The sequence below is a fragment of the Penicillium robsamsonii genome (assembly GCF_028829455.1).
Source record: "Penicillium robsamsonii strain IBT 29466 chromosome Unknown utg000001l_segment0_segment0, whole genome shotgun sequence".
In the NCBI taxonomy this organism is placed as follows: Eukaryota; Fungi; Ascomycota; class Eurotiomycetes; order Eurotiales; family Aspergillaceae; genus Penicillium; species Penicillium robsamsonii.
The window spans coordinates 5,302,123-5,325,076 of NW_026643219.1; the positions used below are offsets into that span (position 1 = coordinate 5,302,123).

General features: G+C 48.5%; 9 protein-coding genes across 9 annotated transcripts; 5 read left to right on the forward strand and 4 right to left on the reverse strand.

Moving 5' to 3' along the window:
• Nucleotides 1-939: 939 nt before the first annotated feature.
• N7447_002074 (uncharacterized protein) lies at nucleotides 940-1,860 on the forward strand (the record flags this gene model as incomplete). The annotated part of the gene is made up of 1 exon (XM_057226350.1): nucleotides 940-1,860. The coding sequence occupies one exon, from the start codon at nucleotides 940-942 to the stop codon at nucleotides 1,858-1,860; it is 921 nt and encodes a 306-aa protein (XP_057090366.1).
• Nucleotides 1,861-4,064: 2,204 nt separating this feature from the next.
• N7447_002075 (uncharacterized protein) lies at nucleotides 4,065-6,105 on the reverse strand (the record flags this gene model as incomplete). Its single annotated transcript, XM_057226351.1, has 2 exons — nucleotides 4,065-4,512; nucleotides 4,574-6,105. 2 exons carry the CDS (start codon nucleotides 6,103-6,105, stop codon nucleotides 4,065-4,067), a joined length of 1,980 nt encoding a protein of 659 aa, XP_057090367.1.
• Nucleotides 6,106-7,186: 1,081 nt separating this feature from the next.
• N7447_002076 (MDM34 family protein) lies at nucleotides 7,187-8,952 on the forward strand (the record flags this gene model as incomplete). The annotated part of the gene is made up of 2 exons (XM_057226352.1): nucleotides 7,187-7,521; nucleotides 7,596-8,952. 2 exons carry the CDS (start codon nucleotides 7,187-7,189, stop codon nucleotides 8,950-8,952), a joined length of 1,692 nt encoding a protein of 563 aa, XP_057090368.1.
• Nucleotides 8,953-9,462: 510 nt separating this feature from the next.
• On the forward strand, nucleotides 9,463-10,880 carry N7447_002077 (CCDC47 family protein; the record flags this gene model as incomplete). Its single annotated transcript, XM_057226353.1, has 3 exons — nucleotides 9,463-9,517; nucleotides 9,562-10,441; nucleotides 10,505-10,880. The coding sequence occupies 3 exons, from the start codon at nucleotides 9,463-9,465 to the stop codon at nucleotides 10,878-10,880; spliced, it is 1,311 nt and encodes a 436-aa protein (XP_057090369.1).
• Nucleotides 10,881-11,242: 362 nt separating this feature from the next.
• N7447_002078 (chitin deacetylase) lies at nucleotides 11,243-12,152 on the forward strand (the record flags this gene model as incomplete). The annotated part of the gene is made up of 3 exons (XM_057226354.1): nucleotides 11,243-11,592; nucleotides 11,673-12,037; nucleotides 12,091-12,152. The coding sequence occupies 3 exons, from the start codon at nucleotides 11,243-11,245 to the stop codon at nucleotides 12,150-12,152; spliced, it is 777 nt and encodes a 258-aa protein (XP_057090370.1).
• A 427-nt stretch (nucleotides 12,153-12,579) lies between these two features.
• N7447_002079 (uncharacterized protein) lies at nucleotides 12,580-15,859 on the reverse strand (the record flags this gene model as incomplete). Its single annotated transcript, XM_057226355.1, has 5 exons — nucleotides 12,580-13,588; nucleotides 14,204-14,560; nucleotides 14,618-14,737; nucleotides 14,798-15,436; nucleotides 15,483-15,859. 5 exons carry the CDS (start codon nucleotides 15,857-15,859, stop codon nucleotides 12,580-12,582), a joined length of 2,502 nt encoding a protein of 833 aa, XP_057090371.1.
• A 704-nt stretch (nucleotides 15,860-16,563) lies between these two features.
• Nucleotides 16,564-17,194, forward strand: N7447_002080 (DUF4863 family protein; the record flags this gene model as incomplete). The annotated part of the gene is made up of 2 exons (XM_057226356.1): nucleotides 16,564-16,655; nucleotides 16,726-17,194. The coding sequence occupies 2 exons, from the start codon at nucleotides 16,564-16,566 to the stop codon at nucleotides 17,192-17,194; spliced, it is 561 nt and encodes a 186-aa protein (XP_057090372.1).
• A 167-nt stretch (nucleotides 17,195-17,361) lies between these two features.
• N7447_002081 (fungal specific transcription factor domain-containing protein) lies at nucleotides 17,362-18,950 on the reverse strand (the record flags this gene model as incomplete). Its single annotated transcript, XM_057226357.1, has 3 exons — nucleotides 17,362-17,941; nucleotides 18,022-18,639; nucleotides 18,703-18,950. The coding sequence occupies 3 exons, from the start codon at nucleotides 18,948-18,950 to the stop codon at nucleotides 17,362-17,364; spliced, it is 1,446 nt and encodes a 481-aa protein (XP_057090373.1).
• A 1,550-nt stretch (nucleotides 18,951-20,500) lies between these two features.
• On the reverse strand, nucleotides 20,501-21,407 carry N7447_002082 (nitroreductase family protein; the record flags this gene model as incomplete). Its single annotated transcript, XM_057226358.1, has 3 exons — nucleotides 20,501-20,706; nucleotides 20,758-20,872; nucleotides 20,967-21,407. 3 exons carry the CDS (start codon nucleotides 21,405-21,407, stop codon nucleotides 20,501-20,503), a joined length of 762 nt encoding a protein of 253 aa, XP_057090374.1.
• Nucleotides 21,408-22,954: the final 1,547 nt, after the last annotated feature.

The window sequence follows — 22,954 nt, forward strand, 5'->3', positions numbered from 1 at the left end:
ACAAGTCGATTTGGTTTTTCTATACTTCTATGCCTTGATGATGGAAACTTGAGCTCGTAAAGCCTATAGGTCGAACTTAGGTGCTGTTGGTGCTAGCAATATTACCAGGACTGCATCTGCCTTGGTGTCGGGATGTTCGTCAACTCGATACCTGTCTTTGAAGGACGTTCTATTAGGAAGTACCCCCGACTTTTCGTTCTCGCAATGATTTTTATGTTCGAGTATAGGCCAATTCCCTTTAATAAGTCGTCATATAACCTCCTACCACTCTACTGTATAGGCAATCCATACCGAATTCGTAGTCCTGTTGGTTACTGGCCGCATGCTGGAGGTATTGCTGAGAAACTAAGTACCAGCAACCCGACAACCCGACAGGATCTCCTAACATGCCGAGATTTTGGAACGTGGCACTGCAACAAGTTGGCCAAGTGCATAGCTGGATGCGGTCATGGAGTAGTCATGGAGTCTTCGGAGCCCTAAACCATGTGTTCATGGCCAACGACACCAACAAACAACAGTCAAAATTGTTTGAGAATTTCGTCTGAGACCGAATACTGATTATGAATTGATACCACGTAGCTCGAAAATTGGAAAGAAGGCATGAACCGATAAGATTAGCTACTCATGATGGAGGTAGCGAGAGATACAGTGGCAGTTCAAAAATCTGAATCTAGAGACCAGGGAAACGGTCGAACCAGATATACCGGGCAAAGACCGCTTTGTGTGTTGCTAGCCAGCATCGTCGCAAGCGATAGTTTCGGATCAGGGAAGCCAAGCATTCGCCTGGGCGATGCCCCAATGACATCATGGCCACGAGGTTATGACAAGGCCCCACATCACGATCTATGTAATTTCTCCCCTCTTCTCGTCTCGGTGAAAACTAGGGATACCGACAGATCGCCATACAAATATCCTCGCTGCTACTCCGTTCAGGAAATCATGTCACGTGTGTATCAAAGCGAGGGCGTTGTGTCAGAAGAAGGTGCTGGGACGTTTCTCGCGCACCTTCCCTCTGGTACGCCCGTTTACTGTTACAATCAACAGTGCGCTATACAGAGCCTCTTTCCTCCGTATTCGGTCGAAGATCGTTTTATCGTCTTGAAACACTTTCCGGCAGAGATACTAGCCGAGAACGAGGAACAATTGCCAGGTCGCTGTGACTATTCGCCATCACTTCAAATTCTCATTATAACAATGCCTAGTCAACCGCACGAAGAAGCGGCGTCCAGTTTTGAGGCAATGATTGTGACGCTCGCGCTAGAGATGAACGTCAACAGACGGATTGCGAAATGCGGAGCGACTCTTGTGGATACCCCTGAGCGAAACAAGCAGGCAGACCGATCCTGGAAGCCAGCCCGCCAAGGGAGAGAATTCCCAACGGTGGCATTAGAAGTTAGCTTTTCTGAGACAACACTAAAACTAGAGAGGGACATCGCTTGGTGGATCAATGGATCAAAGGGCGAAGTAAGAATGGGGATCACTATCGATATCAAAAGAGGATCTCGCTCCATTGAAATCAAATCCTGGACTCCAGCATTCGAATCATCACTACGCAATATCTATATCACAGCAGGTGGTCGCCAGGTTATCGACAGACGCATCAAAGATCCACCGCCACCTCGAATGACTCAGAGAATTCGCATTACGAGGGGGAGAGATGGCTCCAGCCCTACGATTGAAGGAGAGCCCTTGACTATACCATTTCACACTCTGCTATTGGATGAGCCAGGAGAAGGCGAGGGTGATTTCGTGTTCACAGCGGAAATGCTGTTGCATAATTTAGCAGAACCTGTCTGGGATGCGATTGACGACGCCGAAATGATCAAGGCCAAGAAGAGAAACAATCATCACACTGCGTGATCAATGCAGCCTCATGTGAGACAGGGCTCCCTACACGCCTCCTTTTTTTATTCTTCAGCCTAAACACCCCTGCTCTTGACACTCATTGATGCCCTTGCTCATCCTTGCTTTGATCTTTTTACCAGTCTGACTTTGTCCACAACACTTTGCAACTACTGTATCGCTAGCTGGTCTATCTTGCCAGACAATAGGAGAGAGAAAGAAACCAGAAAGCAAGCAATATGGCATTCATCAATCTTCTATAACTTTTTCTTCCACAAAAAGGCCGAGGAGAGGCCACCCACAGCGCTGACGCCTGTGATAAGCTCCCACATAATCTGCAATGCTGTGGCCGAGGCATCCTGAATAGCTTTTCTCTGATCATCCGACCAGATTAGAGAAGAACCGCGGATGTCGTACCAACACGTTTGGGGAGCAGACTAGCTTCTTCCAAAACTACCTAGCGGGAAAACCATCCTATCGCTGCATCGCCTTTCCGCACCAGTATGCAGAGTCATCCGCGATACTCCATTGGATACCGTCAAGGCTGAATCTATGTATAACATGATTTTGCTGAGATCTGGCCGCTCAACCTGGAAATCTGCCAGATCTCAGCACGGTGATCTCTGGCTACAACGTTCGAAACAACCACCAGGAGTGGAGTCGCCTACGACAAAGTCACATGCAACTAATCACGCCCTAAGGTGATAAGCTCCCAGGAGCAGAACGGGAGCACGATAAGCTCCTAGGAACAAGGCAAGAACACCAACCCTCAGGAAAAGGAGCGCTTTGTGACGGGCTAGAGCCCGGCTGTAAACCATGTGCCATGGCCTTACGGATACCGCCTTTGGCAGAAAGGATTCGAGAGGATTCTATCAGAGACAAGACCGACTCTCTTCCTTTCTGCTGGCGGGGAAGATTCTAAAGAATTTAATGGAGAATACCTCTATGCTGGATGCGGTTGTCCGTCTTGCTGCGGGACCAGCGCTACTTTCCTGTTATACCTTTATAAGGCCTGTTTTCTGTTCACGCTCTCCTCTAAAAAAGATAGACAAAACTCGTGCGTGTTTTCTCTCCTGCTTCCTTTGCGTAGCCGATCTATCAGAATTCCGTTAGAGACGGGACCGATTCCCTTCCTTTTCTCCTCCTTTCCTAAATATTGTCGTAAACAGCATGTTGGCCTAGTACAATTAAATCAATTCTGCTACAGCCCTTCACACAAAGTGGACAGAGTAACAGTCTTATATAGCCCAGGCAAATGCACAGCACCGGGAGCGAGAGATCTCCTACATATTGAACAAGATCCGCTATCTTGCGATCTACGTGAACGTAGGTCCTCAGCGTCGGGAGACATTCAATAATCTCCAGACTAAGGACCCAAAGCTTATACCGATCTAGGATGTGAAGACTCTGTGGAATTCAACATTCCTAATGCTTCGTCGTGCAAAGCGGCTCCGTGCTATTTTTACACCCTTCTGATCGTGAGGATCTATTACTTAATAATGAAGAGTAGCGCTAAGTAGACTCTCTTCACTGAGCCATTCTTTAACTATACTACTCAACTTTCAAAGTCTCGAGATATCACTGCGCATTATATGTTCAAAGTTTACAACAAACTCTTTGAACATTTTAAACAGTCAATGAAGCAGCTCCGGCGAAAGCGTATCCCATGGAAAAAGCATATGCTTAACGCACTCGAAGCTGGTCGATTAAAGCTAGATGAGTATTACTCTCAGACTGACAATGTTCGAGGGCATATCTATACGGTTAATACAATACTTACGCCTGTCAATAAGTTTCAGTTCTTTCTGACTAATGATTAGGATCAAAAGTGGCGCGATACTTATCGCAAATTCTTTCAAGAAGCTCTGGCTTTATACCAAGATCGTCTTTCTAAGTGAGTGGACAGATTGATTACGCAATGATCGCTGACCAGCTCAGGTTGAGCAGGGGCGTGCTCAGTTCTACTCAGTGAGCAAAAGCGGCGAGAGGGCGAGCACTAGAACGGAAGGAGACCGCCAAGAGTTGCCGTACAAAATCCGGTATACGTATATGCAAATCCTTGTGCCGGTGACCTATCCAAGGTAATGCACCTTATATTCCAACACCATCCCCAAGCCCACAATATGTAAACAAATGATAATAACTCCCCGGCCTAACCATGCAAATTACAAAATCCATGTAACTCCTCCGTGCGCTAATGCTTTTTGTATACCAAGGAATCATCAGAAAAAGTCTTGTTCACTCAGCCATTGTGAATCCATCGCGTAGGCCACCAAATCCGCGGCGCAACACATGTCTTCATGTCCATGCTCCAAATCGAGAAGTTTGAGAACGGCTTTTAGCCTGCCATCCAGTGTTTGCTTGAGCCGGGAAATACCAGCCTGGACATCCTTGGTCTGTCCCTCCTTGACGAGGGGCCCGGTCACGTTGTGGTCTTTCCCTTTGCCTGTCTCCAGCTTCGGTGTCATCTTGTTGGGCGAGCAAGACGCAAGAGCCTTTCGCTGTGGCTGTGCAGGCGATGATTCAGGTTTGCGGTTCTTGAACAGACTCTGAAGCAGGAACAGTAGCCAGACCAAGTTAGTCCGTGGGGAGTATTCTGCCCATATGCCCGGAATATCCGCCACCTTTTCTGTCTCTATGGGACAACCAGTATAGAGCGTTGCACGCATACTAATTTTTGATGTTAGCAAGTTGCTTAAGAAAGCAGAAGGGCAGAGATGGGGTAGCATACTATCGGTAGGTGTTTCTTTGCATAATCTCGTCTTCATCCTGGCCAATAGCGTCGAACAATTGCTTCTTGTCCAGGTCTGATGACGCAACCTCCGTGAGACCAGTGGGGTCATCGGTTAGGAGTAGATCCGCCCGGGAGAGGGAGTAGTCAATAATGGTAGTTTCAAGGAAGCTGATTCCAAACCCACTGGAGGATGGCATGCGTGCAATATCGAATTCTGTGGGGGGATCCATGCAGCCATCTTCCCGCGTAGAGCGTATACAAACATTTCCCAAATGAAGATCTCGATGTTCGAACATAGCATACTCCTCTGCCCGGGCCAGAGCCATGGCAACTCCCCAGAAGATATCATATATCTGGAAAATTGATGACCAAGCGAACTTCTCCAGTTCACATCCCGCGTCGTCCATCTCCACAATAGCCCATAGCTGCGTGTCGGGATAAGCTCTTTTGTTGGACGGGTTGGGATTCATGCAGTCGTCTTTGGTCTTCTTGTAGTGGTCCCATGCATTTTGGAATGACTCTGGGAAACGACCTTGAACAACATGAATCTCCCTGAAGCGAGCAAAGCCAGGGATGGGGTCCAGATATTTGAGCATCTTGACCTCAGAAACAATCTCGTCAATGGTGGTGAACTTTTTGGATCCGGGACCGCTCTTGGCTCGCAGAGGCACGACCTTGAAGACTCCATCACCGTATGATTTTAGTTTAGCCAACTTTGATTTTGAAACCACTGGCCTGAAAGCCTCCTCCCGTAGATGAAGTTTGTAGACTTCACCGTAAGATCCCTCTGCGAGTTTTGCGACATCGAACATGTTTGCTGATCGCGAAGCCCATGAGCCGAACTTCTGAATGCCTTGCGCGGCAATTGGAGATAGTGCCTCACTCAGAATTGGGCCAACGTAGTCGCTGGCCTCGCTGTTGTGAACAACTCCAGATGACCGCCTGTGCGCAGGAATCCTTTTTCTTTCCGCTCTCCTTCTGTCGGAAGATGTCCTTGATTTTTCTCGATCCTCACTTGTGGACTCTGAGGTCGAAGCCGGGGAATTTGATGTGATTTGAGGAAGGCTTTCTGGGACCCTTGGGCATATTCTGACCTCCACCATCGTCTCGCGTTGCTTCGGTTTTGGCCTCGCCTCCTCCGGGGAGGATTCGACGGAGGATTGCGTCGTCGGCGTGCCCGAAATGTTCTCTATTGTGGACGGACTCAATTCATCCGAGGGGATTTCTGTCAAGCTGTGCTGCTGTTTGCTCTCGGGTTTTGGAGGCTTTGCATAATTGCCAGATTGGGGGGTCGCGCCATCATCAATTGTCACTTGTGCTAGTTTCACTTGGAGACCTTCAACAGGGTCGACATGTTGAGTTCTGGATCTGGTTTCTCTGGCCGGGCTTCCTTGGTCAAGCACTGCCCTAGGGGCATTGGCTCTTCGTTTCCCGTACACTCTGCGCTGAGCCACCGACTTGGGTTTGGATTGTTTGGGCTCCATTGGTGTCGAGTGACTTGAAACTGGCGAGGGTGACCGGGTTAACATTATCGAGGAAGACCTGTGCGCCCAGTATATTAATCTGGGGTGCAAAATACCTGTGTTAAGGGGGTTAGGATGTTTCTGTTCAACGAGGTCGAGAAAGACGGTCTGGGCCCGAAGTGATGGATCGTGTTGATATTTAACCTAATCGGGATTAGCGCAGGGTTGCTGCGGTGAAAACATTCTGCCTTTGGCTTTTGGACTTTTATACTGTCCCAGATTGTATATTGTACATAGAAAAGTTGTTTTCGCAAATCAAGCTCCTTCTTTCTCTCTGTCGTCTACCTACTTATAAAGCCGAGAAGGGCGATAGTGGGGATTGAAGACATCTAAGCAGCATATCTGAGAAGACCAAAAACATCACAAGGTCTCATAAGCGGCCAAATAATTTGGAGTCAACGGTAGATTTGGTTTAGTTATACAAGGGATTCTTATTTTCATTTTATTGTTCTATTGAGACATACTGGACATTATCTCGGAGTGTGTCCCTTACATTGTACATGAAATGAACGTGGGAATCAGACCTTTGAAGATCTGCACCCCCGTGGCTGTGTATGGAGCATGGAGTAAATAGGGACTTCAAGTTCAGAAACACCCGTGTTTTTCCCCTTTTCTCCGGATTTCGGGGGTAGAAAATAGTCATGAAACAGTTGATAGCCCAAGAGTCTAGGTACATGCAAGCCGGGCATCCCTAAACGGTGAATGGCCCGAGGCCATCCACAGTGGACATCAAGCCGGGGCTGACCGGAAGTGGTTCCTGCAAGTCACATTGTGACGTACGGGCTATCCCTATAGTCAAAAGGAATGTGTCTATACGGAGTAGACAAAGCGAAAAAAAAAAAAAAAAGCCGTTGGAATGATACATCCAATATATCAAATACATCTCTTCAAAAGAAGCAAAAAACAAAACAAAAAAAAAATCTAAAGCGTAAAGAAAAAAAAAAAGGTGTGGCTCGGAAGAGCACGCGCCTCGGGTTTGACATTTTTCCTTTTTCATTTTCCGCCTCCCGCCTCTCCCTCTTACACACACTCTTTGACTATCTAATGTCCTTTTAATATATTCCTTTTTTTTTCTCGATGCTTGGGTATGGCGTTCAACTTCAACTGGTCGCCTTTGATGGCGGACGCGAGTTTTTACACTCGCGCCCAAGATCTGCTCACTGCCGCTCTCAATAAATCGCCAAAACCTCCCATCATCGTTGATGACATTCACGTCACCGAGTTGAACTTGGGATCCATCCCCCCCGAACTCGAGATCTTGGAAATCGGTGACTTGGCCGAAGATCGCTTTCGTGGCATCTTTAAGATGTCCTATACTGGCGATGCTTTTCTCACCTTGAAGACCCGAGTTCAGGCGAATCCACTTAATACCTTCCTCGTCACACGACCAACTTTCGGCTCGCCAGTACCTCTTGCTGCAGCGTAAGTCTTCAGTCTTTTAATGTTCTTCATATCAAACTTTGCAGATATGTTTACTGACACTGTCGCGATTCTAGTACCCCCCTCACTATACCTCTACAAATCACCCTCTCCGACTTCAAACTCTCTGGATTCGTCATACTAGTTTTCTCCAAGCAAAAAGGAATTACGGTCGTGTTTCGCAATGATCCGCTTGAGTCGCTCAAGGTTTCCTCGACCTTCGATTCGATCCCGTTCGTGCGCGACTTCCTACAAAAAGAAATCGAAGCCCAGCTTCGGATATTGTTCATGGACGAGCTCCCCGCCATTATTCATCGACTGTCGCTCCGGTTGTGGGTGCCAGAATACCGCACAGGGGAGGAAATGAATGACGAGACCGATAACACAGCCAAGTCAAGAAGCGAAGGCCCTGGCCAAGATCCTCTAGCTAGCCCCCCACAGGATCCCGTCGACTCTCTCGGAAATGCATTGAACGAGTCAGAAATCGCATCACTCTCTTTGGATTCATCGGTCGAGACCCATTCCCTCTTCTCGCAAAAGAACCTCCTTCGCCTGGCCGCTCTGACAGATTCGCAACGTACTCTGTCTTTGTTCACTCCCTCGATCCAGGAAGTGGTGTACCGAGCATGGACTTCTCCAATCGATACCAGTGAATTCCCTTCGAGCGTGATCTCCCCACTGAGCCCGACCCTTTCGCGCACACACTCCCAAATGGGAAGCATGTCGTCCCTTCACGAAACCGCCAGCAATGTCTCAATGCAAAGCCGACCATCCATGTCTAGCCATTCATTCAGTACTAGTACCTATGGTCTAAGCCTGGGTGCTGGACGTCATTCCAAAGCCCACTCTCGGAAACGCAAGAAGCGTGTCGTGGATCTGCGCCGCCCAAAAACAACAGATGACGCCATGAGCGTAAGCGATGAAAGTGTTATGACCGAGTCGTCTAGACCCCCCTCTATCGCCTCCGCGCCTCTCCCCATCGTACACGAGCCGTCAGATGACCCGGTCACACCACCTCTGTCAGCCAAAGTCGACTCCCACTTGCCGATTATTCCCGAAAGGCATTTGTCCAGCCTCTCCCGCCCAACACGTCAGGATGGGGACTTATCATACTCCCATGAGACTATCCGTGGACCCAAAGCAGAGGATATCGACGCCACCCCTCGTGCTACTGTGCGTGGTTATCCTCAGGAGAAGGCCGAGCCGGGACCGTCTAGCAGCCAGCGACCCCAGTTACCTGCAACTATTCTCCCGTTCAATAAAGACGAACGGCCCAACGAAAGGCCCAACGAAAGCGTTGATTCTGTCCTGGTTGAAAGACTGGCCGGTGAAATTGCTCGTCGGATGCGTGAGGATAAGCTCATGACAAATGCGTGCAGTGGCTTCTGGAGCCGTCAGCATGAAGACAGTCCTCCCCCGGCCTATGGTCACTGAGCGCTTAGCTCAACTCTTTCTTTTCTACACTTGAGCAACCCTCGAGCATGACCGTTACGATTTCCTTAGTTTTCCTTTCTTTTTTCTTACCCTTTCTTGGTTCTTTTGTTTCCTTTTTTTGAGTTAGACTGATATTTCTTTGGAGCGGGATTGTATAAAACTGGGTTCTGTTATGGTACAGCTGGCGTTGGATTCTGTTTGGGGGTTTCATTTCTACATGATACCACACTCTCATTAGCCTGTTAATTTTTTGTATTGATTATTTAGGGGAGGGTTATGGGGTAACTAAACGAAATGGCTGGATATTGGTTTTGAGAATTATATGAGTTTCCCAAATTGTTCCAATCGTGTCGTCTAAATCTCCGATGCGGGTAAAAAAGCTGGAGACAGGCGCTAGACCCGGGAGGAACTTAGCTCCGCACCGGGCACCGGCCACCGGGCACCGGCCACCGGGCATCTCTCGATTCCTTCCCACTCCTTTCCCTTCCATCCATTCATACCAATTCCAATATGGCGGGCATGTTCAAGAACGTGTTTGGCTCCCAGGAGGCTAAGCCCGATGATGGTATGTTAATTGATATATCTCAATTGCTGAGCTGACTCTGGTAGACTTCGCCGACTTTGTGGAAGCTCCTAACCCGTCGCCTGCGTCCCTCCTCGCCGACACGACCACCGTCCCCGCTGCCAACACACTGGCCGCCAAGGCTGTTCCTTACACAGCCTGGTACCGGGTATGGGAGAGGACATCCCCAAGCGACTTCAAGCAGGAGGCAATGATTATGCCCGTCATCCTCTTGATTGTCCTCTTTCACCTCTGGGGAGCGCGCAAGAACCGACGGAGAGCGAAGGACTGGGCGCAGGCCCACGTACCTTCTCTCCAGAAGGAGTTTGCCGTCGTCGGATTCGATGGAATCGCCCGACCGGCAGCCGCTGAGGGTGATGCGATCACCGTGGAGCTCGCAAACCCCGAGTCGCTGCTGAAGGAGAAGTCTGCGTCTGAGTTCGCCGCGTATGCGACTGGCCGCCAGAATGTTGCCTTCCTCGACGTCGACCTGAAGATGCCCAAGCGATACAACCCTATCACCTTCATCATGGAGTATGTCTTCAGCTTCTTCTTTGAGAGCTGGGAGCCGCCCGTTGAGAAATACGAGGCTCTGCTGTATGCTTTCGATGGCAAGGAGAAGGACCTCGTTCCTGTTTTCGCTAAGGATTCTGCCCCCGTTAAAGTGCCTAGCTCCACCTACGACGGCTTCATCTGGGCTGTTGTTCACAAGAGCCACATGCGCAAGTTCCGCAACGACCGCTACGATGCCTCTATCACTTTCTCCAAGGATAACCCCAAGCTCCCCTCATGGGTCACCGTGATGACTGAGAGTGCCGAGATTAGCGATACCCTCCTCACCCCGGAGTTGATCCAGGCCATTGAGCAGGCTGGTAATGCCTTTGAGTATTTGATCGTCACGGATCAGCCCGTCGACAAACCCACCAAGTAAGTAGCCCCAGTGTGAGACTTTTGACCAGACCCATTGCTAACAAATGTGTGTGTCACCAGGATCGAAGAGACCATCCCGAAGAAGCGCATTCAGCTCGCTGCTAACCTTGCCTCCTCCGCGTCCGGCTACGCCTCCACCCTTCCTTTGTTCAACCAGTTCCTGCGCTTGTCCGACAAGCTGGTCGCCTCCGCCCACTTCCGTGGCGAAGTCATGCGTAAGGTCCGCAGCGTTCGCGAAGAGGAGATCAAGAAGCTGCGCCGTGTCGAGGAGGAAGAGAAGGCCGAGGAGCGCCGCATTGCCGCCGAGAAGGTCAAGAAGGATGAGCGTGAGCGCATCCTGCGTGGATTGAGCGCAGACGAGCAGCGCAAGTTCCTTGACCGTGAGGCTCAGAAGGGACAGAGACGCCTGGCGAAGAAGAGCACCCGGAAGGGTTAGACGGGTGTCTTTGTTCTGGAGGATTCTTATTCTGTCTTCTCGCTCCTTTCTGTGGGAAAGATGCGGGTTGAATGTCTTATCCTACCCTTTTGATACCTTTTTAATTTGATGTATTCATATTTATATGTGGAAGATTTAATATCTACCATGAGATTGGGGATGCAATTTTCAAACGTTCAGCTACATTCAATGCAGATTTTATGTTCAGATCATTGATCTCCAGGAAACAGCGAAGTAGATGGCCCTCCTACCTGGGCAACCTTGGAACCCTCGACCTCACCTCATCTAAATTCGGCAAGCAACAATCATTCCAATTATCCTTATATACCTGTGGACTCTGTCCTGGTTCATTCATTCGCGCAATGCATTGTCTCGCTCTCTTAATTCCAGTCCTCCTTTCAACTACAACCCTATCCCAAGCCGCTCCCACAGGGAACAGTACCAACACCAATACAAACACCAAAACCACCCAGCTCAGCGCATCCAACTTACCCGTCGGGGCCATAATCACCCACTGTACCACACCAGGCACAATCGCTCTCACTTTCGACGATGGCCCGTACATCTACACATCCCGGCTGCTAGATACTCTCGCCCAACACGGAGTAAGAGCAACCTTCTTTCTCAACGGTCGTAACAGAGGAAACATCGATGCCACCCCTGAGATAGTGCAGCGCACATTGGCGGAAGGACACCAGCTGGGGTCTCATACGTTCGTTGATACCATCCACCCTCTCTTCACCGGCCCAGCTAGTCCAAGCACCAACATACACTAACCAAATAACCATCCAGGTGGAATCACCCCTCTCTCGATACTCTTTCATACGAAGAAATCGCGCAGCAAATGATCATCCTCGAAGAAGCCTTCATGCGCATCCTAGGCTTCTTCCCGACATACATGCGCCCCCCATTCCTTAGATATAGCCCCGTCGTTCTCGGCGCCATGGCCGATCTGGGGTACCATGTCATTGGGGCTAGCGTTGATACGAAGGACTATGAACATGATAATCCTGATACGAATTGGATTAGTTTTGAGAAGTTCTCGAGGGAGGTTGATGCTGGTGGGACGATTGTGTTGGCCCATGATTCGCATCAGCATACGGTCGAGATTTTGGTAGATAATATGCTTGCTGATGTTGAGAGGAGGGGGTTGCGTGGTAGGTTTTTCTTTTTGTGTTAATGGGTTATGGCTAACATGTGTTGCTTATAGCTGTTACTGTTGGCGAGTGTCTTGGTGGTTCGCCTGAGTACTGGTATCGGGATGGGAGGTAGATGATTGGTACTGGTAGGAGGTACGGTTTATTTCGTGGTTGTTTTGGGTAATTGCTCTTTTTGGTCTTCGTACTTGGGCCGAGGGATGTCTGTGTATAGAGCTCCTAGGTTTCATTGAACTATATATTCTTCACAAACCCGTTCTACAGATAGATACATCTGGCCAATGTAATCATGGATGACATGGATAATTGACCAAGATAGAGACATCCAAATTTATCTTATTTGATATGATTGCCCTGAAGGCGCTTCAGTATATGTCATTCTTTATTCGACCCTCCATGTGATTCTTTAACGCAGCCCAATCCAGAGGTTTCATCAAGTCAAAAGTATAGAGCTCCTTCGAGACGGACATAATAGCACCCAAGTTGTCGAACTCGCCGCAATACTAGGGAAGATTAGCAATGGCTTGAAAAAGTTAGGTCAGTCAACTCACATTCGGAGCTGAGAAAATTGTCACTAGGGTCCGGTCCTGAGAGAACTCATACCCATCCTTAACCACCATGTGAGACCGGCACACCAGATCAAAGTCGTGCCGGTCCAAAAAGTCCTTAATGACCTTTTTACTAAAGCAGAAGCTCACACCACGTTCATTAGGCACCCAGTCTTCCTCTGTGTTCACATATATCGGGTCACTCCATAGAAGATCGTTCAGTAATCCATGGTCGGGTATATCAGTAGGTCGAGCGATACCGCGAATATCGTCCATATGCAACAAACTAGGAGATAATCCACCGTGGACGCAGAATATCTTTCCGGATACGATCGCCGCTATAGGGAGGCAGTTGAAAGTGTCGATGAATGATTTCCACATCTTAACATTGGAACGCCACTTGCACTCATCATAGAAGCCACCCATTCTACTAACGCAAGCGCACTCGTGGTTGCCACGAAGCAGGAAGACGTTCTCCGGGTACTTGAGCTTATAGCATAGCAGTAAGAGGATGGTCTCCAGGCCCTGCCTTCCTCGATCTACATAGTTGCCGAGGAAAAGATAGTTCGATTCCGGTGGAAATCCACACGTTTCAAAGACTCGGATCAGATCGATATATTGACCGTGGATATCGCCGACGATCTTAACGGGGGCGGGCAACTCCAATAGTACTGGCTCAGAAAGGAGGAGCTCACGGGCTGAACTGCAGATGGCGGTGATCTCGGCATTTTCAAGACACACCGTCTTGGTGACTTTGGTCGAATACGTGTCTAGAAGTCGAGAGATTATATCATCCAGGTCGATGGATTTTTGAGCGCCAATTCCCATACCGGGAGCTTCTGATCTGTCCAGCGGGTTTAACTGATCCTCTCTCTTGGTGGATTCACCTGCGACTTGTGAAGCTCCAGCAGGCGGTCCGCCACCAAGGGGGTCCTCCGGCATACGGTCTATCTCGCCACTCTGCTGCATTAGATCCACAATCTCTAGGCTTTGCTTCAGAATACTTGGCAGGGATAGTGATAGGGGAGGGTCCGGGGTTGCTTTTACATTTACCCTCCCAGGGGGTATGTGAACGTGCCAAGCTACCCGGCCCAATGAGCTGCCCAACTCTCAAGGTAACCCCCGGATTAGCAATCGAGCGATAACCATGAGCCTGCAGGGTACAAGTCTACATATACATACAAGAGTAGACGGCCGCTTATGCGGCCTTTTGGTATATTTCTTTTAGCAGTCTCAGATATTCTATTAGATGTTTTTGAGATATATTCTCCTCTTCTCGGTCTTATAGACAGCATAGAGAAAGTGGTAAGAGGATTAATCTGTGGAGGCGACTTTTCTATGTATAACCCGGGATGTGCATAACCGATAGCAAACTATACCATCCGAGGCGCACTACTTATATCAATGCCCTATAACATACATCTATCATTATATTTTACTAATAGACCACACAGAACTCAAGGTAATTGTATGGGGCCTAGAGGCACCATATCTGACGTTTGACATTATGCCCTAACCTCAGCTTACTGCATCTCCCTCCAGAGTCTATGTCATTCTCCTGCAAATTCCCACCTCGCAGTGAAACCCCTTCCGCAAGAACCCCTCCCACGTGTCAAACCTGTCCTGGTAGAGCTCGAAGTCGTAGCGTCGGACTAAGCTCGCCAGCGCGAGCGTCAGCTCCATCTCCGCAACATTGCGTCCTACACAGGACCGCGGTCCGTGACCGAACGGCACAAAGGCCTTCTTCTGATCCACTGTTAAGCTTTCCCAGCGCTCCGGTCTGTATTGGTTGCTGTCAGCACCCCAGATGCTCTCGAGGCGGTGGATCGTGTAGTTGGGTACCGACAACACGGTGCCAGGCTCGAACTTGTGGCCGCAGATATCCACAGCGGGGCCATTAAGAGGGACAACACGTGGGAGACCGATGGCTGATGTAGAGTGGATACGCATGCCTTCATTCATGCAAGCTTTCAGACTGTGAGATGTCATTAGGTTGTTTTCTTGTTCATCCGGGGGGAGAAGAAAGTCGTACTATGGGAGATCTTTGACAGACTGGAAAGAAATCTCGTCAATTGGCAAGGGGATAGCGGCGTCAAGTTCGGCCTGGAGCTTTTGAAGAACCCCAGGGGTTTTTAGAAGCCAATAGAAGATCCTATAAACATCAGTCTTTTCTGTCTAGACTTTATGGGGGAGAAGAGACGGGATAACCTACCCAGTAAGAGTATTCGAGGTAGTATCACTACCGGCAATGAGCTGGGTCAATGCCTCCGCGGTGAGTTCCTCCCGACCTAATAGTTGGCCGTTCACGTCCTTGCCTTCCATCAAGCGTGCCAAGATATCCACACGCTTATTGTCATTCGTTGCTGTCGACACAAGGCGTTCATTGACGCGCGCAATCGCGATCCCCGCAACCTGTTCCCCGGAGCGGACGCCATGTCGCAGAAACGGGTCAGGCAGGAGATGGCCGATGGTCTTCAAAAATGGCAGACACCCTAGCACAGCAAAAGCCTCGCCACGCCTACTTAGTGCGTCGACGGCGCTCATGTATTTGGAAGGACCGCCGGGATAGTCCATGTACTCGATCGTGTCTTGGCCGTTATTCAACATGCCGAATGGGGCGCCAAAGGCAAGGTCTCCGATGGTGTCAAAGGTGAGATAGGCAAACCATGGGAGACAATCAAAGCGCGCAAATTTGGTGTTTGTAGGAGCTCGCTCGCAGATGAGATCCCACTGACGCAGGAGCTCGTTTAGGTTCTGATGCATGTACTGCTCGAACTGCATGACGCTCTTGGCTGCGAATGTGTGCGAGACAATCTTGCGCTTGCGCGTGTGGTCAGCGCGATCCCGGGTGCTGAAGAGACCGCGCGAGACGGCGACGAAGGCGTCGTAGAAGTCACTATGTGGATGTTAATCGTGGGCCTCGGGATAGATAGACGGTGCGACAGTGGATCCCTTGCCTCTTGAGAAATCCATTGCCATGACCATAGATGGCATTGATGGCGTCGACATTGGCGATGGAGACATGGTTGGGCTGGATACGGACCATGTCGCCATGCTTCTTGTGCGCCTTGTCGACAGTAAGATAACGTCGACCGAATCGCGCTTCGCGCAGCAGCCAGAATCTAGTCAAGACAGCCCATGGTGAGGCTGCGGGAATGTCCGACAAGCCCTTATTTTGGAACAGGTAGGCGCCGAGATAGTAGGCTAGAAGAAGAGCCAGACACACTGCTGGGGCGATGACGAGGGGAGACGCAGCGATGATCGATGATAACATCTTGGGGGGGGGGTAATGTACCACAAATGGAGAGAGACTGCCAAATACAAGATAGAAAGGAGAAGAGCGCAGTTGACAGAGACGTGGGATGAAGAGGCTTGTAAGGAAACACGTTAAGAGAGTACAGTGATATCGGAGGCCAAGTCGGCCGTCGATCGTATTATGCTACCCTCTTCCTATCTGTATGCCATCTATGAGACAGCCGTGAGGGATATTTCCATCGTGGCGGAAATTGGTGAGTGTTCGTTTCTATGCGTGATGTTCGGATGTGTTCGTATATCGGGTATGAGCGGGGGAGAAGAAGGCGAGAGAGTGAGGCAGTAAGGGACATGTCCAAGCCAATTAGGAAGAAACACGATCCAATCCATTGTGTTTTAGTTGAGATCGTTGCAATTAACTGTGCTAATAAACAAATCGGGACACGGGCGATACGTCGGATTCTGCACCGGATGCTGCACCGGAGTCTCCACCGGATGGAGGACTGGATAGTACACCGAAGTTGCACCAATAACAACGACCTCATATCGATGATGGAAGCTTGGAGAGTGGGCTCGTTCAGCTCGGTCTCTTTTTTCATATTATTCACTATTAAATCTTCTCATCGGCGTCCAAGTCACTTCCACAGCACTTGATTGTCTAGTGTTTTCTTACACGTAACATAGTCTGTCCCATTCCTTATACATACTTTTGACTGTATCTCCAAGATGTCTGTCAATACCCAGACCAAACAAATTCACCCTAATCAGCAACGTCTTGTCGAGCTTGCGGGCGAGTTTTTCGCTGAGGTCGAAAGCTTGTGAGCATGGCCCCCTCATTCCCATCATCCTTGTTTCCGGTGCCTCCCTCCTCTGACATCGCTTGCTCAGCACCCCTGGAAAAGACCTTGAGGCCCGTCTAAATGCCGACTATGGACGCGGCAACCGTTACTATGACGGGTTCTGCGAGCTCATCAAGGCCGGGCTCGCCAACGATGAGGGTTGGGTAGCGACCGACGAGCTAGATGGCCCTAAGTACCGCCGTTCCAAGGTCTCTTGGCCGTGTGTCGAAAACCGCTACTTTAGCATCACGACCGTTTACATGGAGAGCGTCGATGAATACCGTGGCCAATACCACGCTCATCCCTATGGCGAGATCAATTGTGTTGTCCAGCTCAGCCCAGGCGCCGAGCTGATGGGCATGAACGGCTGGCAGGGTGAGGGCTGGACTAGCCCCGGCCCAGGAACGCATCACTATCCAGAAGTGAGGGGTGGTGCATTAGTAGCCTTGTTTTTCTTGCCCGCGGGAAGGATTAGCTATGATGCGAAGCCGGGGATGCCACAGCCACTCAGTATCTAAAGTACCAAGGAATGTATATTATTTTAGCTCTTTATGAAAACCTAAGATGGGAAGGCCATAAAGCAGACCTACAGGCTCGGTGACAAAATTAGAAGATCTTTGCTGTAACCTGCTCCTTCTATTCTCTACAAGGCATTCTCTACAAGGCTGGTAGAAACTATGTTTGACTAAAGCGAACCGGCCCAGGTAAAGTCCCAGATAGATGCATCACCTTCAAACTGAAACAGGGATCCGTATCCAAGCGATTCTTTCGTACTTGTCATTGGGGGTCCGCCCAGGTCGGAACCAGAAACATCCAAGATATCTTCAGAATGAAAGGCGGATTGCGGGAATGAAGCAGAGTTGTGGTAGGCTTCGGGCCTGCCTGTAGGAGCCACCGCTCGTCCGCCTGGAGTAATTCCACAACAGTTACATATTTTAGGCTGAGACATGTTTCCACCCTCTGTTGCTTCCTCGGGGAGAATGGAACTCCCGGCGAGTGGACTGCGCCCAGAGTCGCCAGAGTCCAAGTGGAATAACCGTGGCATATGAACAACACGAGACTGTGACTTTGACTCGTTCTGGCGTTCTGCGGCTGTTGAAAGTTTCTTCAGAATAAGGCGATAACGCCTGGCTTGTGGACTGTTCACTGCAAAGCAAGCCAGGATATCGTCGGCTTGGCGCAGGGTTCGTGTTATCGATCTCTGAGGATCTAGTTGGCCAAAATGGGCTGAGCTCAAGACGAGCACAGAGACGAAAACCCACGCACTAAAGCCACGTCAATGATTGAAACCTTCCTTAGAATGCAAATTTGGGTTTAAGGGAGCCATGAAGGCTACGTCACTGACATGAAAAATGGCATGTTGTTGAACAGCATGTTGGCTGTGAGCAATTCATGCAAAAGCTGTATAGCATACGTAGCTGAATCAATACAAGTTGTTGCACCATGGGCAATTTCCGAGGAAATATCACTATTACCCCCGTTATTGGCTCTTCTTGCGTGTGGGTCTCTTGAAGACCCAGAGGGTGTTTTTGCTCTCAAGGTAGTAATCAAGAATGGTCGGGTGAGCAGCATCATGGCAAAGTAGTATGAACAAGTGACGTGAGCGTTTCGAAGATTGCGTTGTTGGATTGATTGACAAAACCTCCCATGAACTGTAGGCCCGGAAGATTTGCGTAACGACTTCGGCAGCACGGAACACTTTTCCTGTAGCTCTCGAGCAAGAGATTGCAATAAGCCTAGTGACACCGTTCGCTTTGTGTACACGTCGTTAATTATGTGTTCCATGACGAGGAATGCACGTGCCGACTCAGTCATAGATAAGCTTTGATCATACTCATCCTCGATGGGGGTGGAAGATTGTGCTTCGTCGATGTTAAACCCCGTATCAGAAGTAGAGGAGCTTCGGCCCATCATTGCGGAGAAGAACAAGTCGTGATAGCGCAAGGTTTTCCAGATCTGGGCTCTGCGGGTTCTCAGAATTCTAATTTTCGGTAATATAATGCTCCCAGGATGAAACTCCACCTACCTCTGCCGGCGCTCATTATCATCATATGCTGAATTTGCATTGGATTGGTGGTAGCCGAGAGATTTCGCAGCACCAATGGCGATTCCTAGGTTCAACGAAGCACCGTTTCGCCTAGAACACCCTAACATGAAGATGCTGATTAAAACGAATGCTTGCACAGTCTCGACACTGGGGTAGTTAGTCAGCTCAAGTAAGGCTATCTGCCGACCATGGTGATAGAAAGATTGTGCTCGAAGGTTATCGAGCATATTCGAGGAACTAATCTGTGCCCCACAGGCTATAACCAAAAACAGAACCGCCGCAGAACCACTTTTCATAGGAATGAGGCCGTTGATCCAACGATGTAACAGACTTTCGATATGAGATCTTTCGAAAAGATCAACTATACCACATGTCTGGTTGATGGTCAGCTATCACTCAATACCGGTGACAAAATAAGAATTGTACCGATATGAAGTAGACCCGAATAAGACGTTCCAATTCTTCCGCATTCCCTGAGTTATAAGCCGTCAAATTATCAGGTGGTACCGGAGGCAACTCTTCAATCACTGAAAGACCCGCGACATCTGCTGCAATAGAAGAGTATCCAGTTTCAGTTTCGATCAACTGTTGGATATTTTGAAGAAAAGATAGGGCTGCACAGTTCCCAAGGTATACTACGCGATCACCACCGTTATTATCAGTCGGCTTTGCTTACATATATAGCAAGTTCTATTGAAAGGTAGAAGAAGAAGCAATGTACCTACCAACTTTCCCCTTGTTGTCATATAGGACATGTGATAATCCAGGTACTGTAACCTCTGGCTCATTCGTAGATGCACTTTCACCGTGTGACTGGGTACACCGCTCTGTCCCATGTACCCCCGGTAGGGAACCTAATACCCCAGCTGATACTTCTAATCCGCTACTCGTTTGTGGTACAGTCTCAGGAGTACGGTGCATACACCCCTGGCGGTTGCGACGGCGACCGAATGACTGCTCATGCGGCGAGTAAGCGCAACTTGTAGAGCGATTGCGTCTCACGCACTGTTGGCAGGGAGCTAACCCATCGCACTTCTGTTTCGTCATGCGACAGTAAACACACGCCTTGGCGGTTCGCTTGCGGAACCTTGGGTCGACTTTGGCCCGAGGCATTGCGGAGAGGTGTGAATAAAGATTATCCCACTTCGCAGAAAAAAAGAGCAAGAGAGAGAGAGATGTAGATTATGATAGGAGAGCCCTGCCTAGGTGGAGGTTGTTCGTAATTACGTAACGTTCGAGTCCGTCTATTCGCGTGCCGATCCTAGTACAAAGGAACGGTATCAGGGAAATAGCTTCAAGCCTAAATCAAGATAGTCGGCTACTTTCAAAGAGACTAATTCATATGCCGGATATATAATACCAAACTTGTTAAGAGCAGTATAAATATATCACCTACCAGTAACCCTCATAATAATCAAAGACCTGGGAATAGTTCTGTATTTCACTCTCTATCTTGCATTTTGTTCGGTAACTAGTCCTTATAAGCGATCCATTACCTTAACGCCTTTCTATGTATATGCTTATATGCTTATAACATCCTTGAGTTAATCTTTCTTGGAATCTTTTGACGGAGCGAAAATAATAAACCTAAAGAGGACCGAATGGGTACTGGTTTATTAGCAAAACCAGGCTTAAAGGCATTCTGTCGTAGAAAAAGTCCCCAGAAGAGGTTTACTTTTACCCGAGTCTTCAAGACTTTGTGGCTTCTTTGCAAGAGAGAGATGCTCTGATATATACCAAAATTTACAGCACGATTCTTCCCTCATCTATATCTAACCTACAGCTTCCCAAAAATCTTAACCCTTTCCTCAACAGGCTTCTGTACCTTCTCTCCAGCATCATTTCCAGGACCCCCAAAGACTAGCTGAGCAACATTCCGCCATTCACTGGGCAGGTCCCACTGCTTTGCAACGCCAGCGTCAATGAGCGGGCTGTAGTGCTGCAAGTTTGCACCGAAGCCGAGCGCTTCAAGGCCCGTCCAGACTGGTAAATGTTAGATAACAAACAACAAGAAAGAGGAGAAAATGAACGTACGAAAGTACTGGTGCATAGCATTGGAGTGGTCCGCCCACGGCAGGAAGTTATCCTTGTATGTAGCAAATTTCTCCTGCATGGGTTTGATGTGTGCTGGGTCTTCGTAGAAGAGGACCTGGGTATTGATTAGCGATGGACAGGACTGGGTATCTCGAGGTTCAGGAGAAAACCAAAAACCAAGAGGAAAAAAAAAAAATTAAACTACGTACCGTTCCATATGCCCCCTTAAAACCAAGTAGCTTGGGCAACGTCTGCTTCTCCCACATCTCTTGCGAAATTTTACCTCCATTAACAAGACCTTGGAAAGTCTCGATGGCGATATCCCACAGTCTATCGTGCTGTTCATGTAAGAGCACGACTAGGCGTGTAGACTGGGTATTGAATGCACTGGGAACATGCAGGATGGCGGCATTGACAAGCTCCTCGATTTTGGAGTCTGGGACTGGACTTTTCTTGTCGAGCTTATAGATCGTGCGCCTGTTTTTAGCTAGATCAATTAGGCCGGACATGTTTGCTGGGGCTGAGGAGAATGGACGAGGTGTTGGAGTTCGATATAGATGGGCTTGGCGGGTGGATACCGGACGTGTAGGACTGGTTCTGGATAGTGCGCAGGTGATGGCATTTAGAGGGACTTGCAGGCGGGTTGTCATTTTGGGGGTCCAGGTGAGTTGTATAGACTGATTTTATGTGGATGGGTCGATTATATACTATTACCCAAACGCTCTCCAGGGCTTTGCTTATCACTCGATTGCCAATCCGTAGCTAGGGGCAATTTCAGCCGATATAGCGGAATTACGGAAATAACCTTGGAACTGCGTAGTAATTCATTGATCAGCAGGTTAATCAGCAAGTAGTTATATTATCAAATTAGTTACTTTGTAAAGTGCTTATAGCAGAAGTATAAATTCTTTGGTAATTGAAGCTATCTACTGGTAGGTAGCCAAACCCGGTGTACCAGATGCCTACAACCAGTTGGGAAATTCGGTCGCAAATATTACAATGTATTAAAAGAATCAAGCCCTTCTTCCAAGATAACTAGAGACTTCACTTGAGTTAGCATGGTCACATAAGATGCAGATTGCAAAACACAAGGTAAAATTGGCACGCTCAGAGACCCGTCTTGAAACATAAGGTATCAAATTTCACCATGAAAAGTAAGTCACAGATAAAAGTATCATCATCGCGTGCCATTTTCTTTTTTTCTTTTCTTTTTTTCAAAAAAAAAAAACAAAAACAAAACCGAAAACGAAATGAGGAATTAACAGAATGGAAGTGCATCGCGTACCTGAGCTAGTCGGTCCCCAGGAACGGGAATCATCAACAATTATCCTGAACGGTTAAATATTGAGTTTGATATTGGGAAACAATCGAATCCATAAAACTGCGTGTAGGTGAGCAAATAAAGTCAAAACATAATCATTCTCCCTATTGTCGAGACTTCATCTTTCAACCCCATATCAAGATATCCTGGAAACGACTTGGACAAATCCGAAGCATTTTTCGGGATTCGGCGAGATTTGCTATTGGGGGTTGTAAAGATCATGATTCACCCCTTCAGATACTTTATATGGACCATCTGTTTACGCGAGAGGGCAGCGGCCCTATCTGTCCAGGACGACTGATCCACGATGTCGTCATTGTATTGATGTTGCATAAAATGGGAGTAAAACCCACCAACTTTTATGGAGAATGTTTGATATTCGCTAATTGGTCAGAAGGGTGGGTTTTGGAATTCTGTGGTTCGGTGATTCTACTTAATACAATCCTATATATAAAGTCCTAGGAGACGCTTGCCCAGATTCGGTAAAGATCCAAGAGTAAACGAAACCAAGCCAATATAGCAGAATTCTCAGCCGATGCGACATCTGGGCAGCTTTAAACATGACGATTTCAAGGCATAGCAAATAGTAGAACTGATGCGTTTCAGACCCTACTTTCGTGGTCGATAATTCGCTGATGGTGATCAATAATCACCGAGTCGATGACTAGCAGAAGAGTCTCCCAAGAATATCTGTAATGAAATTACCAATAACCACTTTGAGGAGATGATAACGCTACGAGAGGCGCTGAAGCACCGTTGAATTGCCCACATGCAAGGCCAGGGACCCGAGTTGAAAGGATAGAACAAAAGTACCATGGACAACCATAGACGACCGGACAAGGTAAATGAGATAACGGAGCCTGTCGATCCACCGGT